Source organism: Typopeltis vanoorti, chromosome 2, assembly GCF_054136105.1.
Source record: "Typopeltis vanoorti isolate ZY-2024b chromosome 2, IOZ_Tvanoo_1.0, whole genome shotgun sequence".
Lineage (NCBI taxonomy): Eukaryota > Metazoa > Arthropoda > Arachnida > Uropygi > Thelyphonidae > Typopeltis > Typopeltis vanoorti.
In genome coordinates, this window is record NC_143550.1 from 143,669,553 (window position 1) to 143,683,270 (window position 13,718).

A 13,718-nucleotide genomic window follows, 5' to 3' on the forward strand; every position below is an offset into this window, starting at 1 on the left:
GAAGTTAGTAACTTCCAAGTCAGTGTATTAATTGTCAAAACTCCAATATTATCATTATCAGATCTTATATTTCTATCGTCTAAGGCACATTGTACCATATCAATCCACCTATATCTTGGTCTTCCTCTGGGTCGTTTTCTTGCCAACCTGGCAGAGAACACTTGTTTTGCTAATCTTTCCTCCCCCATTCTGTTTAAGTGACCATACCACCTGAGATTAGCTCTGCTAATGCATTCCTGGATGGCGACAATGTAAAGTTCTTTCCTAATATCCTTGTTTTTAATATGATATTGCCATTGATGTCATCTCTTCACGCCTCTAATCTTTCTCAGGACTCTCATATCTATGGTGTCTTTGGTCAAGTGTTTTACTTCTGACCCAGTTCTCAGATCCTTAAGTTAAAACTGGTTTGAACACTGTCTTTTATACAGCTAATTTAGTGTTCCGACTAATTTCTCTCTTATTCCATAGGAATTTATTCAATTGACTTCCCACCATACCAGCTTTGCTGATTCTGTTGTCTATTTCCATGTTTAATTTACCATCTTAAATAAAAATCATGCCTAAGTAGCTGAAATGTTTTACTTGTTCCACAGGTTCCCCATTCACAACACAGTTGACATTTTCAACAATTCTCCTATTTTCATTGTCTTTTCAATACTGACCTTCATATCATATCTACTACAACAGTTATTCAATTTAGTCAGGGAATCTTGCAAACTTGTAGCGGATATATTCAGAAGTATAACATCGTCCGTATAAACCAAAGAGCTGACATTAACATCTCCAATTTTGATATCATGTTTAATACCACTTTCCTTCATAATGTGATCCATAGATAATGAATAACAGAGGGGATAATGTACATCCTTGTCTCACACCAGATTTAACATTAAAAAATCTTCCTGGACATCCTTCAATTCTAACTGCCGACTTACAACTGAAATACAGACTAAGTATTGCTTGATATAATGCCCCATTGACACAATATAAATGTAGTGTATTGAATAGCTTCTCTCTTGGCACCTTGTCATATGCCTTTTCCAAATCGACAAAACTTAAATACAGATCGTTGTATTATTCCCATGCTTTCTTGACTTTTAGTCGTAAAGTGAAGATCTGATCCTGACACCCTCTATTTGGAATGAATCCAGCTTGTTCTTCACCAAGCTTTTCTTCCACAATTCTTTTCAACCGTTTCTGAAGTATGCTTGCATAGATCTTGCCAGGAACACTCAGTAGGGAAATACCTCTGTAATTCTCACATTCAGTTTTATTTCACTTTTTATATATGGGCACTATTAGAGTTCTACTCTAATCATTGGGAATTCGTCCCTCTGTCCAGGCTTTCTGAACTATGCAGTGTAGCCACTGTAAGAATTTTATACCACCATACTTCAGCATTTCTGGTTGAATATCATCTACTTCTGCTGCCTTTCCCAATTTCAAGCCTTTGATGGCTTTTTCTACTTCAAATATGGATATGTATTCCTATTGTTGAGTGTTTTTTACCACTGTGCTATCACTGCTTTTTTCATTTAGCAATTTTTCGAAGTAATTACTCCATACTTCAAGGATATCTTTTTCTCCTGTTTTCATGTCACCTTTATCATCTCTAACTCCTTTTAAACTGCCTCCATTTCTAAGCTTCTTGAACAACCTCCAGAATATCTTACCACCTTCTTGATACTTATTTTCTGTGTTCTTGCCAAAGTCCTCTCATGACTTTTGTTTAGCTAGTTTTACATAGTGTTTTGCTTTCTTACATTTGTCTCTGTATTCTCTAAGAGCACGTTGACTTTTTTGCCAGGAACTTTTGATATGCTTTCTTCTTTTCCTTCACTGCCTCTTTAACTTCCTGTGTCCACCATGGAGTTCTGATTTTTCTATCCTTGCAGACAACCTCGCCACATGCCTCTCTGGCTGAATCAATCAGGGTTTTCTTCAAGGCTTGCCACTGAATCTCCAAGGTTTGATTCCTGTTCTCAAACTCTTTCATTTTCTTTTCAATAATATTTCTGTATTTTAGTCTACAGTTCACATCTGAGAGCTGCTCAACTTTTATTCGCTTTAAAACTTTCTTACATGTTATTCTTTTCAATATGAAATTCAATTTTATCCTGCTCAAGACTAAATAGTGATCACTTCCAATTTCAAATCCTCTGTACACTCTGGTGTCCTGCACCAAGGAGAAAACATCACTATCAACAATAACATAGTCTATGAGACTTTTCTTATTCCTAGCCTCTTCTCTCCATGTGAATTTGTGCACATTTTTATGTTGGAACATGGTGTTAGTAATAACCAGTCCATGTCCTGAGCAGTAATCCAACAGATATTTGCCATTATTATTAGCTTTGCTCTTTTCTCCAAATTTTCCCAAAATATTTTTGTATGTCTCACAATCATTTCCTACTCTGCTATTTAGATCCCCAACAAGGACCAACTTTTCCTTTTTCATTGTGTCAGTTGCTTTTTCTAAAGCATCAAAAAATTCCTGCACTTCTACCTTAGTAGAACCTTCTTTGGGACCATAGGCACAAATAAGTCTCATTGTCCAGTTCCCCATTCTCATATATGCCCACATCACTGTGCTTATGGCTGCATGCCATTCAAGGAGATTAGCCTCGTGTTTTGTGTTCATTACTATGGCTACTCCTTCTTTTCCTTGATTGTCATTGCCTGAATATAACATTTTGAATTTATTGCTCAGAAAGATCTAACCAATTTTTGACTTTTTTGTTTCAGTCACCCCTATTATGTCAATCTGGTACTTATCTAATCTATCCTTACAGACAACCTCACCATATGATTGTCTGGTTGAATCAATCAATGTTTTCTTCAGGAGTTTCTCATTAAATCTCCAAGGTTAGGTTCTTGTTTTCAAATTCTTTCTTTTTTTCTTCAATGATGTTTTTGTATTTAAGTCTACCATTTACCTCTGAAAGCTGCTCAACTTTGATTCATTTAAAACTTTCTTATACAATCTTCTTTTCAATATGAAATTCAATTTTATCCTGCTCAAAACCAGATAGTGATCACTTCTTATTTCAAATCATCCATATACTCTTGTGTCTTGAATTAGTGGGAAAACATTGCTATTACTATAACATATAGTCATTAAGACTTTTCTTATTTCTTGCATCTTCTCTGCATGTCAATTTGTGCACAGCTTTATGTTGAAACATGATCTTAGTAATAATTAGTCCATGCCCCCCTGAGGAGAAATCCAGCAGTACTTTTCACTGTTTATTGGCTTTGCTCTTTTTTTAAAATTTTCCCAAAACATTCTGATATATTTGGTAATCATTTCTTACTATGCTGTTTAAATCTCCAACAAATGCCAGCTTTTCCTTTTTCATTGAGCCAGCTGCCTTCTCTAATGCCTCAAAAAATTCCTCCTTTCTTTCTTGTTAGAACTTTCTTTGAGACCATAAGCAAAATAAGGCTTATTGTCCATTTTCCCCATTCTGATATTTGTCCACATCACTCTACTTGATATTGCCTGCCATTCAAGAAGATTATCCTCATATTTAGTGTCGAATACTATAGCTACTCCCTCATTTCCCTAATTATTATTGCCTGAATATAATATTTTGCATTTGTTGCTTAGAAAGATCTCACCTGTTTTTATCTTCTTTGTTTCAGTCATGCCTATTATGTCAATCTGGTACTTATCCAATTCTTCTGCTAGTTCCATTTCTTTTCCATTGATGCTTCACTGATAATACCAAACTTGAACTATGTTGATGCTGAGTTGGGATGTGTTCCAGTATCTGACTTTGTGCTGTTTGCCCTGGTTCCCTAAAGAAAACAACAGGGGCCCTGTTTAACCTTGTTGATAATACCAATCTTGAACTCTACTGATGCTGAGCTGGGTTGTATTCCAGTACCCTTCTTTCTGCTGTTCACTCTGGTTCCCTGAAGAAAAACAACAGAGGCTTTGTTTAACTGGACAATGCCCCACCAGCATGAAATTCTGTCATGTTGTACCATCATTTTACACAGTGGTTTAAGCCAATAAGAATACAATTGGTCAGCTAAATCCCAAATTGCAGCCAACCTCATTTCATTCATTCAGTATCAAGGTTTAAGATACCTAACAGGGTGCACCACGAGAAAGAGAGGACTGAACATTATGTTCAGTCCTCTCTTGGTTAGTTCTCAGATTTCCTTAAAAGGCTATGTGGAGGTCTCCTCCCAGTTATATAGCTTTAACCTCCAAGTACCCCTCTTTTAAGCACATACTTTTTATTTAAGTCTACAAAAATGTGTATGAAACAATCACAAATGATGTATGGTTTAACTATAAAATTAACTCAACTTCTTCCTCTTTATCTATCTTCATCCCTCTCACTTTTCCGTAATTGCTTTCCTTCAAAAATATTTTTTGAAAATCTCACAAATAATCCAAATCATATTAATTCAAAATGTACATTCTGAATAAATTCATAATGTAAAAGAACTGCAATAATATCAACCTTTCATAGGCTTATCATACAAATGATAAAAATAATAATAAATAAACAAAAGTATTGAAGAGTATTGAAGGGGGTGCTTAAGGGTCAAAGGGGTGCTTAAGGGTCAAAGCTGTATAACTGAGAGGAGACCTCCACATAGCCTTTAAAGGAATGCGGAGAACCGACCAGGGCTTCTGACCTAATGTCCAATCCTCACCTTCTCGTGGTGCACCCTGTTGGGTATCTACTTTGATACTGAACGAACGAGGATGGGCTGGCAATTTGGGATTTAGCCGACCAAATTGTATTCTTATTGGTTAAACCAAAATAAAAAATGATGGTACAACATGACAAAATTTCATGCCGGCTGGGGCGTCGCCCGGTTAAACAAGGCCCCCGTTGTTTTCGCCAGGGAACCAGGGCAAACAGCGAAAAGTCAGCTACTGGAACAAATCTGAAAACAAACCCCAACTCAACATCACCAGAGTTAAAGATCGGTACTATCAATGTAAGAAGCCTGAATGGCAAAGAAATGGAGCTAGCTGAGGAATTAGATAAGTACCAGATCGACATAATAGGGGTGACTGAAACAAAAAAGACCAAAACTGGTGAGATCTTTCTGAGCAATAAATACAAAATGTTATATTCAGGCAATGACAATCAAGGAAAAGAAGGAGTAGCCATAGTATTCAACACAAAATACGAGGCTAATCTTCTTGAATGGCAGTCAGTCTCAAGTAGAGTAATGTGGGCAAATATGAGAATGGGGAACTGGACAATGAGACTTATTTGTGCCTATGGTCCCACAGAAGGTTCTACTAAAGTAGAAGTGGAGGAATTTTTTGAGGCTTTAGAAAAAGCAACTGACACAATGAAAAGGGAAAAGTTGGTCCTTGTTGGGGATCTAAATAGTAGAGCAGGAAATGATTGTGAGACATACAAAAATATTTTGGGAAAATTTGGAGAAAAGAGCAAAGCTAATAATAATGGCAAATATCTGTTGGATTTCTGCTCAGGACATGGACTGGTTATTACTAACACCATGTTCCAACATAAAAATGTGCACAAATTCACATGGAGAGAAGAGGCTAGGAATAAGAAAAGTCTCATTGACTATGTTATTGTTGATAGTGATGTTTTCTCCCTGGTGCAGGACACCAGAGTGTACAGAGGATTTGAAATTGGAAGTGATCACTATTTAGTCTTGAGCAGGATAAAATTGAATTTCATATTGAAAAGAATAACATGTAAGAAAGTTTTAAAGCGAATAAAAGTTGAGCAGCTCTCAGATGTGAACTGTAGACTAAAATACAGAAATATTATTGAAAAGAAAATGAAAGAGTTTGAGAACAGGAATCAAACCTTGGAGATTCAGTGGCAAACTCTGAAGGAAACATTGATTGATTCTGCCAGAGAGGCATGTGGTGAGGTTGTGTGTAGGGATAAAAAAATCAGAACTCCCTGGTGGACACAGGAAGTTAAAGAGGCAGTGAAGGAAAAGAAGAAAGCATATCAAAAGTTCCTGGCAAATAAGTCAGCTTTTACTCTTACAGAATACAGAGACAAATGTAAGAAAGCTAAACAGTGGGTAAAACTAGCTAATCAAAAGTCATGGGAGGACTTTGGCAAGAATATAGAAAATAAATATCAAGAAGGTGGCAAAATATTCTGGAGGTTGTTGAAGAAGCTTAGGAATGGAGGAAAGAGTGCTGTAAAAGGAATTAGAGATGATAATGGTGAAATGAAAACAGGAGAAAAAGATATCCTTGAAGTATGGAGTAATTACTTTGAAAAACTGCTAAATGAAACAAGCAGTGATGACAGCACAGTGATAAAAAACACTGACCAGGCATGCAGTCAGGAATACATATCCATACTTGAAGTAGAAAAAGCCATCAAAGGCTTGAAATGTGGAAAGGCAGCAGGAGTAGATGATATTCGACCAGAAATGCTGAAGTATGGTGGTATAAGAGTCTTACAGTGGCTGCACTGCATAGTTCAGAAAGCCTGGACAGAGGGACGAATTCCCGATGATTGGAGTAGAGCTCTCATAGTACCCATATATAAAAAGGGAAATAAAACTGAATGTGAGAATTACAGAGGTATTTCCCTACTGAGTGTTCCTGGCAAGATCTATGCAAGTATACTTGAGAAACGGTTGAGAAGAATTGTGGAAGAAAAGCTTGGTGAAGAACAAGCTGGATTCAGGCCAAATAGAGGCTGTCAGGATCAGATCTTCACTTTACGACAAATAGTCGAGAAAGCATGGGAATATAACAAAGATCTGTATTTAAGTTTTGTTGATTTGGAAAAGGCATATGACAAGGTGCCAAGAGAGAAGCTATTCAATACGCTGCAGTTATATGGTGTCAATGGGGCATTATATCAAGCAATACTTAGTCTTTATTTGAGTTGTGAGTCAGCAGTTAGAATTGAAGGAAGTACAGGAAGATGGTTTAATGTTAAATCTGGTGTGAGACAAGGATGTACATTATCCCCTCTGTTATTCATTATCTATATGGATCACATTATGAAGGAATGTGGTATTAAACCTGATATCAAAATTGGAGATGTTAATGTCAGCTCTTTGCTTTATGCGGATGATGTTATACTTCTAAATAAATCCGCTACAAGTCTGCAAGATTCTCTGACTAAATTGAATAGCTGTTGTAATAGATATGGTATGAAGGTCAGCAATAAAAAGACAAAGACAATTAAAATAGGCAGAATCATTGAAAATGTCAACTGTGTTGTGAATGGAGAACCTGTGGAACAAGTAAAACATTTCAGCTACTTAGGCACAATTTTTACTGAAGATGGTAAACTAAATATAGAAATAGACAACAGAATCAGCAAAGCTGGTATCGTGGGAAGTCAATTGAATAAATTCATATGGAATAAGAAAGAAATTAGTCGGAACACTAAATTAGCTGTATACAAGACTGTGTTCAAACCAATTTTAACTTATGGATCTGAGAGCTGGGTCAGAAGTAAAACACTTGACCAAAGACTAGAGACCGCAGATATGAGAGTCCTGAGAAAGATTAGAGGCGTGAACAGATGGCATCAATGGCAATATCATATTAAAAATGAGGATATTAGGAAAGAACTTGACATTGTCAGCATCCAGGAATGCGTTAGCAGAGCTAATCTCAGATGGTATGGTCACTTAAATAGAATGGGAGAGGAAAGATTAGCAAAACAAGTGTTCTCTGCCAGGTTGGCAGGAAAACGACCCAGAGGAAGACCAAGATATAGGTGGATTGATACGGTACAAAGTGCCTTAGACGATAGAAATATAAGATCTGATAATGTTGGAGTCTTGACAAGTAACAGACTGATTTGGAGGAAAATTGTAGATAGGAAGTTAGTAATGATGTAATTTTTTCATGTAGTACTGTCATATCCTGTACACCCCCTTGAGGGTACATGGCAGGAATTTGATGATGATGATGATGATGAAGTATTGAAGAAGAGGAGAGGTGAACTAATATAAAAATGAACAAAGTTAAAATAAGATCACGGGTCAGTTTATTTCATTTTAAATAAACTGACCTGTGACCTGCCTCACACTACAAACATTCCTCCAGAAATGAGTTGATACCTTAGGAAAAAGAAATGGAAGTGCTGACTTTTTTTTCTTTAATAATGCACACAATGTGACAGTGTTGGTTTAGATGGAATTACAGTTGAACATCAAAGGGAGGCAAGTCTGTTAATAGCATAATTCTCTGACAAATTTACTTATTTTGTAGGATGAAAACCTCTGCTGCATCCACGTGAGACCAATCAACTAACCTTCAGCTGAGGAAAAACTTATCAAGTCTAGACAGTTCAAACCAAGGCACTTCCAACCAATAGGCAAATGTTATGTTGCATTGAAACTGTGCTAAGGAAGTACTATTGACATGACATAAGAAATATGAACAGGATACAAAAATAGGAGGAAAAAAAACAGTTAAGGTGTGAGGACAAGGGGAAAAGGGATAACGAATTTCATGAATAACATGTATGACTTTTTTTTTTAATAATAACTATGAGGACTTTTTTTATACATACATACATCTTCAAGGCCCACTCTTCCTAATTGGGTTGTGGGGGCAACAGCTGCAAGAGGAACTTCCAATGGTCACGATCCTTTGCCACCAAGCTCAGGTGTTCTGGTGGGATTCCGAAACGTGTCCACCCAAGGTTTTGGATATAATCTATCCAGCAAGTCCTTGGCCTTCCACATGGCCTCCCACCCTCTGGCTTGGCAAAGAGGGCCTGCTGAGGGAGCCTCTCTTGTGGCATTCTGACCAGGTGCCCGTACCAGCGTAACTGTGATCTCTCAACACGGAGAAGCAGCGGTTGAGTATTGAGGGTTTCCCGAATTGCAGAGCGTCTAACTCTGTCGAATTTTGTCAGCCCCACAACCCCTCGAGGGAACCTCATTTCAGCCGCTTGGATTCGTGTCTGCATTCTTTCAGTCATTACCAAACTCTCATGACCATAGGTGAGAATGGGGACATAGACTGTATTGAAGACAGCCAGCTTTGCCTTCTGGCTTAACTCCCGCTTCAATACTACCGAACGGCCAAGCTCCCGCAATATTGAGCTTGCTAAGCCAATTCGAGTATCTAGCTCTACGTCCCATTTTCCATCATTCGTGAATATGGACCCAAGGTATTGAAACTTCTCCACCTGTCTTATTGGGACTCCATTTACATTTAGAGTGCACTGGGATGGTTGTCTTGAGATCACAAATGTTTCAGTTTTGGCCACACTGATCTTCATTCTGGCATCTGCACAAACAGCTACAAACCTATCCAGGGTCCACTGGAGGTTATCTGTGGAAGAGCTAAGCAGAACTAGGTCATCTGCAAAAAGCAGACGTTCAATGCTACATTTTCCAATTCTCGTACACTCACTGCCTCGGTTGTGCCTATCAATCCAGTCCATAAATATTATGAAAAGGAGGGGTGACAGAACACACCCTTGGCAGAGGCCAACGGAGATTGTGAAAGGTTCAGACTTTGTGCTGTTTACCCTGACATAAAACTCTGGGCATTCATACAGGGACTTGATGGCAGCCAATAGTTGACCATCCACTCCATACTCCTGTACTACTTGCCAAAGCTTATCCTGAGGAACCCGGTCATATGCCTTCTCCAAGTCCACAAAACATGTGTAGACATTCTTGGCACTTTTTTTTATCAACTACATAAATGATCAAGTGGGTTAAACTCATAGAATTTCAAGTCTGGTGGTAAGGTTTATACATTAGTTATTCATAACTGTATTTTTAAGGAAATTACAACATAGAATTCTACTAATTTAAATGGAATGTTCCTTCAATATTTTGTTGTTTCTTATTGACTAACAGTATCTTCAGGAAGACATCAGAAACAAACAAAAAAAAAAAAAAAAAAAAAATCAGGTGTTTTAGACAGCCATTATTTTACAAATTAAATATCTTCCAATTTGTAAAATAGCAGCTATTTAAAACATCTGAGATATTTTTGTTTGTTTCTAATAGCAACCTAAGGTCTGTCAAAAAAAAAAGGCAGCAAACTTGTTGAAGTAACATTCAGTTTAAATTGGTAAAATTCTGAGTTTAACCCACATGATTATTTATGAATGAGACAAAAACATTAAAGGAAAAATAAAGGTCATAAAAATTTGGAGAACATAGGATGTGCAACTAATTTAAAGTTGTTTTTTTTTCAGGTTGGAAAATGGATTCTCATGAATATCTCCTAATTATCACATGGAAAAAATAACTTGAATCAATTGATTTGATATATATTTGCACACCTTATAGTACAAGTTTGGTGTGATTATAAAATTACAGACAAAGCAACTAAGGTTATGAGGCCAATATATCATGTGCATGTTCTCTAGCCAATTTGCCAGTTTTGCAGATGGAAAATTACACTGATGCTGAGGAACACACTGACAAGTAGGGATAGGGAGGTTATTGTTCCATTTTATAAGGCATTAATAAGTCACATCTGGATTACTGCATGCAGATCTGGTCAGCTGGATTCCTTAGTGATGAAGTGGTGGAGAGGATCCAGAGGCGAGTGACAAAGAGTGTGGCAGGTCTTGGAATGCTTCCTATGAGAACAGATTGAAGGTGTCTGCGGGCTCTGAGGAGACATGATAGAAGCATACAAGTTATTAAAGGAAATTTATAGGATTGATGCTGATGACAAATTTTCAGTACAGTGTAGGAGGGAAGAGAACAAAGGGTCACTCCTATGTAAAAGTGTGGTTAACAAGGGTGTTAGGACTAGATTTTTTTCCTGGAGGGTGGCAAATAGGTGGAATGCATTGCCAGAGATGGTTGTGAGGGCTTTGTCTGTGAATGAGTTTAAGGAGAGGTATGATAAGTATTGTGTGAATAATGGCTGTAAAGTGGTAAAGTGTCATTATAGGGTAAGATCTCCCAAGATGAGTCTTCTGACTCCATGGAGACTATAATAATAATAATGATATGTATATCTGTATAATAATTCCACCCACAAAGAGTTATGGCCAGCTAAGTGTCAGATAATCTGGAACCATGCTCTATACACCAAACGTAATTTTTTAAGCTACTTCAGACCTACAATGAGCAAGGTGGCAATGCTTTCATGTAAGGCAATGAAAATCATCTACTACTAAAAAGCATGCATAAACATCCAAGCCACAGTGAGATTCAAACCCACAGCCTTCATTTGAGAGGAGAGATAGCCATTTGGCTAAACAAGTAAGTAACATTGTTCTCAAATTGCAAACTTCTCACAGTTACCATTTCTTCATTCATTCTCAATGATATATTCTTTAGCACAGCAGGCCATAATTTCATAGCTATATTCATATGTATTATCTCAATGCTTACCAATCTCATCACAGGCACAGACTGAAGCTGTATTTTATTCCTTTTAAAGATTATCATAGATGAATGTGGACAGAAATCACCTGATGGTATAGTCAGAAAAACAATCATATCCAGTTGGAAAGATCTAAATTCGAATTGTGTCTAAAATGTAATCAGTACTCATAAGGATTTAAGTTTAAGTAGGTCAGCTGGTCTTATATGGAGGTGGCAAGATCTTCCATTCCAAAAGCTCAGGTATTTCTACCCTTGCAAAACAGGGTAGAAATACCTGAAATACTGGTTGAATAACACATACCTTGATTGGCACAGCAGACTGTGAAGTTGGATTAATTATCCTGTCTAACAAATTTTTATTTATACAAGCCAAGTTACTTCACTGTAAGGCCATCAAGTCTAATATATTACTGGATGATGGTTATATAATATCAGCAAAGAGTTACCCTGGGTTTTCAAATAAGAGTAATCAAGTTTTTAGAGAAAATAACAGATCACACACTTGTAGAGTAGATTTATGTAGAATAGTAATTATTTACCATATCTAATCAGTGTGAATTTAACTAGTCAGATTATTCATAAAATTGACTGATGTAAATTTTGAATAATTATCATCATCATACGTATCAAGGATTTAGGCCTAGTATGGCCTGTTCCGGCCTTAGAAGTCATCGTTGAATCGTTTTCTTTTTCCTAATGGCTTGTACTTTAAGGCTTGTTTTGGTAATCTTTCTGTTTTCATTCTTTCAACGTGTTCCATCCATCTATGTTTATATTTTTTAATTTTTTCAATTACTGGTTCTTGGTTTAATTCTTTCATAATATCTTCGTTTCTTTTGTGATCAAATAGGGTATACTTTGCAGTTTTTCTCATAAACTTCATTTCTGCTGTTGTTAATCTTTGTTTGTCTTTTTGTTTTATTGTCCAGATTTCGCTTCCATACATTAAGACCGGTAGGGCTAATGTATTGTATACTTTTAGCCTGGTTTGTTTTTGAACTAGGTTTGGTTTAAATATAGAGTTAATTACTCCTGTTATTTTTAAATATTTTGCAATTTTTATGTTTATATCTTTTTCATTTTCATAAGTGATCATACATCCTAGGTAGTTAAATGAATTCACCTGTTCTAAGATCTTGTTATCTAATACTATTTTAGTTCTTGCTGGATCTTGTCCTTTAAAGGCCATAGTTTTTGATTTTTCCGTTGATATTATCATACCATAATCTTTGGATATCTCATTTAGATTTAAAATAGCTTTCTGTAAGTTATCTTCAGAATTTGTAATTATTATTTGGTCGTCTGCAAAGAGGAGAGTGTTTAAGTTAACTGTAGGTGAAAGTTTAATTCCTTGATGTAAATTTTTACTCCATTTTATTATTATTTCATTTAAGTAGATATTAAAAAGAGTTGCTGAGAGGGGACATCCCTGTCGGACCCCTTGGTTTATCTCTCTTGTATATGATAGCTCATGATTTAATCTTATTTGTATTTGATTATTTTCATATATACTTGTGACAGCTTTTAGGATATTATTTGGTATTTGTCTTTCTTTTAATATGTTAAATAATATGTTTCTTTTAACTTTGTCAAATGCTTTTTCAAAGTCAATAAATGCAATATGTGTTTTTAAATTATATTCTCTTCTTTTCTCTATTATTAATTTTAGGCAAAAGGCTGGGTCTATACATGATCGTCCTTTTCTAAATCCATTCTGTACCTCTAGAATAAAGTTTTCGGAATATTTCATTACTTTGTTATTTAAGATTCTGCTGTATATTTTGTAACATGAATTTAGTATACTGATACCTCTATAGTTTTTAGGGTCATCTCTATTACCTTTCTTAAAGATAGGAATCACAATTGCTTTTTTCCATTCTATTGGGGGGATACCAGTTGAGTAAATTTTATTTACAAATAATAAGAGTCTTCCTTTGAATCTTGTTCCTGCGTATTTATATAGTTCTGAACATAGCTTATCTTCTCCAGGTGATTTTCCATTTCTTGTTTCTTTCAGGCTAATTTCTAATTCTTCTTCAGTTATTTCCTTTTCATTTTCGTTAATTGTTTGTCAGTTGTCTTTTTTAAAATATTTGTCTGTCCACAGTTCTGTGTAGTATGTGTTTTAAATAATTATTATATCTTAAATAATAACATTTTTTGTACCCAACAAATGATGTTAGAAAAAACATACTTACGATGAAGAAAACAATCATATTTGAAACAACGACGACAAAACAAAGTATGATAAGAATGCATACTCTGTTCCCTCATAACTGAATGTGCTTTTGGACCATCTATGTTAACTGTACATTCTGGAGGTAATGCATTAGGATCATGTTTCTCTATCAATTCTCGATACCTGTACATAAGACAAGCAGATCTTTAAATAACTAAAT

At 36.0% G+C, this 13,718-nt stretch overlaps 1 protein-coding gene across 4 annotated transcripts in view; it reads right to left on the reverse strand.

Moving 5' to 3' along the window:
• E(z) (histone-lysine N-methyltransferase E(z)) overlaps positions 1-13,718 on the reverse strand; it is a 516,600-nt gene that overhangs the window by 272,701 nt on the left and 230,181 nt on the right. For all 4 annotated transcript variants that reach the window (XM_090413305.1, XM_090413314.1, XM_090413324.1 and 1 more), the window contains exon 7: positions 13,518-13,681. In XM_090413305.1, the coding sequence (XP_090269431.1) occupies positions 13,518-13,681 (164 nt within the window). The remainder of the gene's footprint in view (positions 1-13,517; positions 13,682-13,718) is intronic.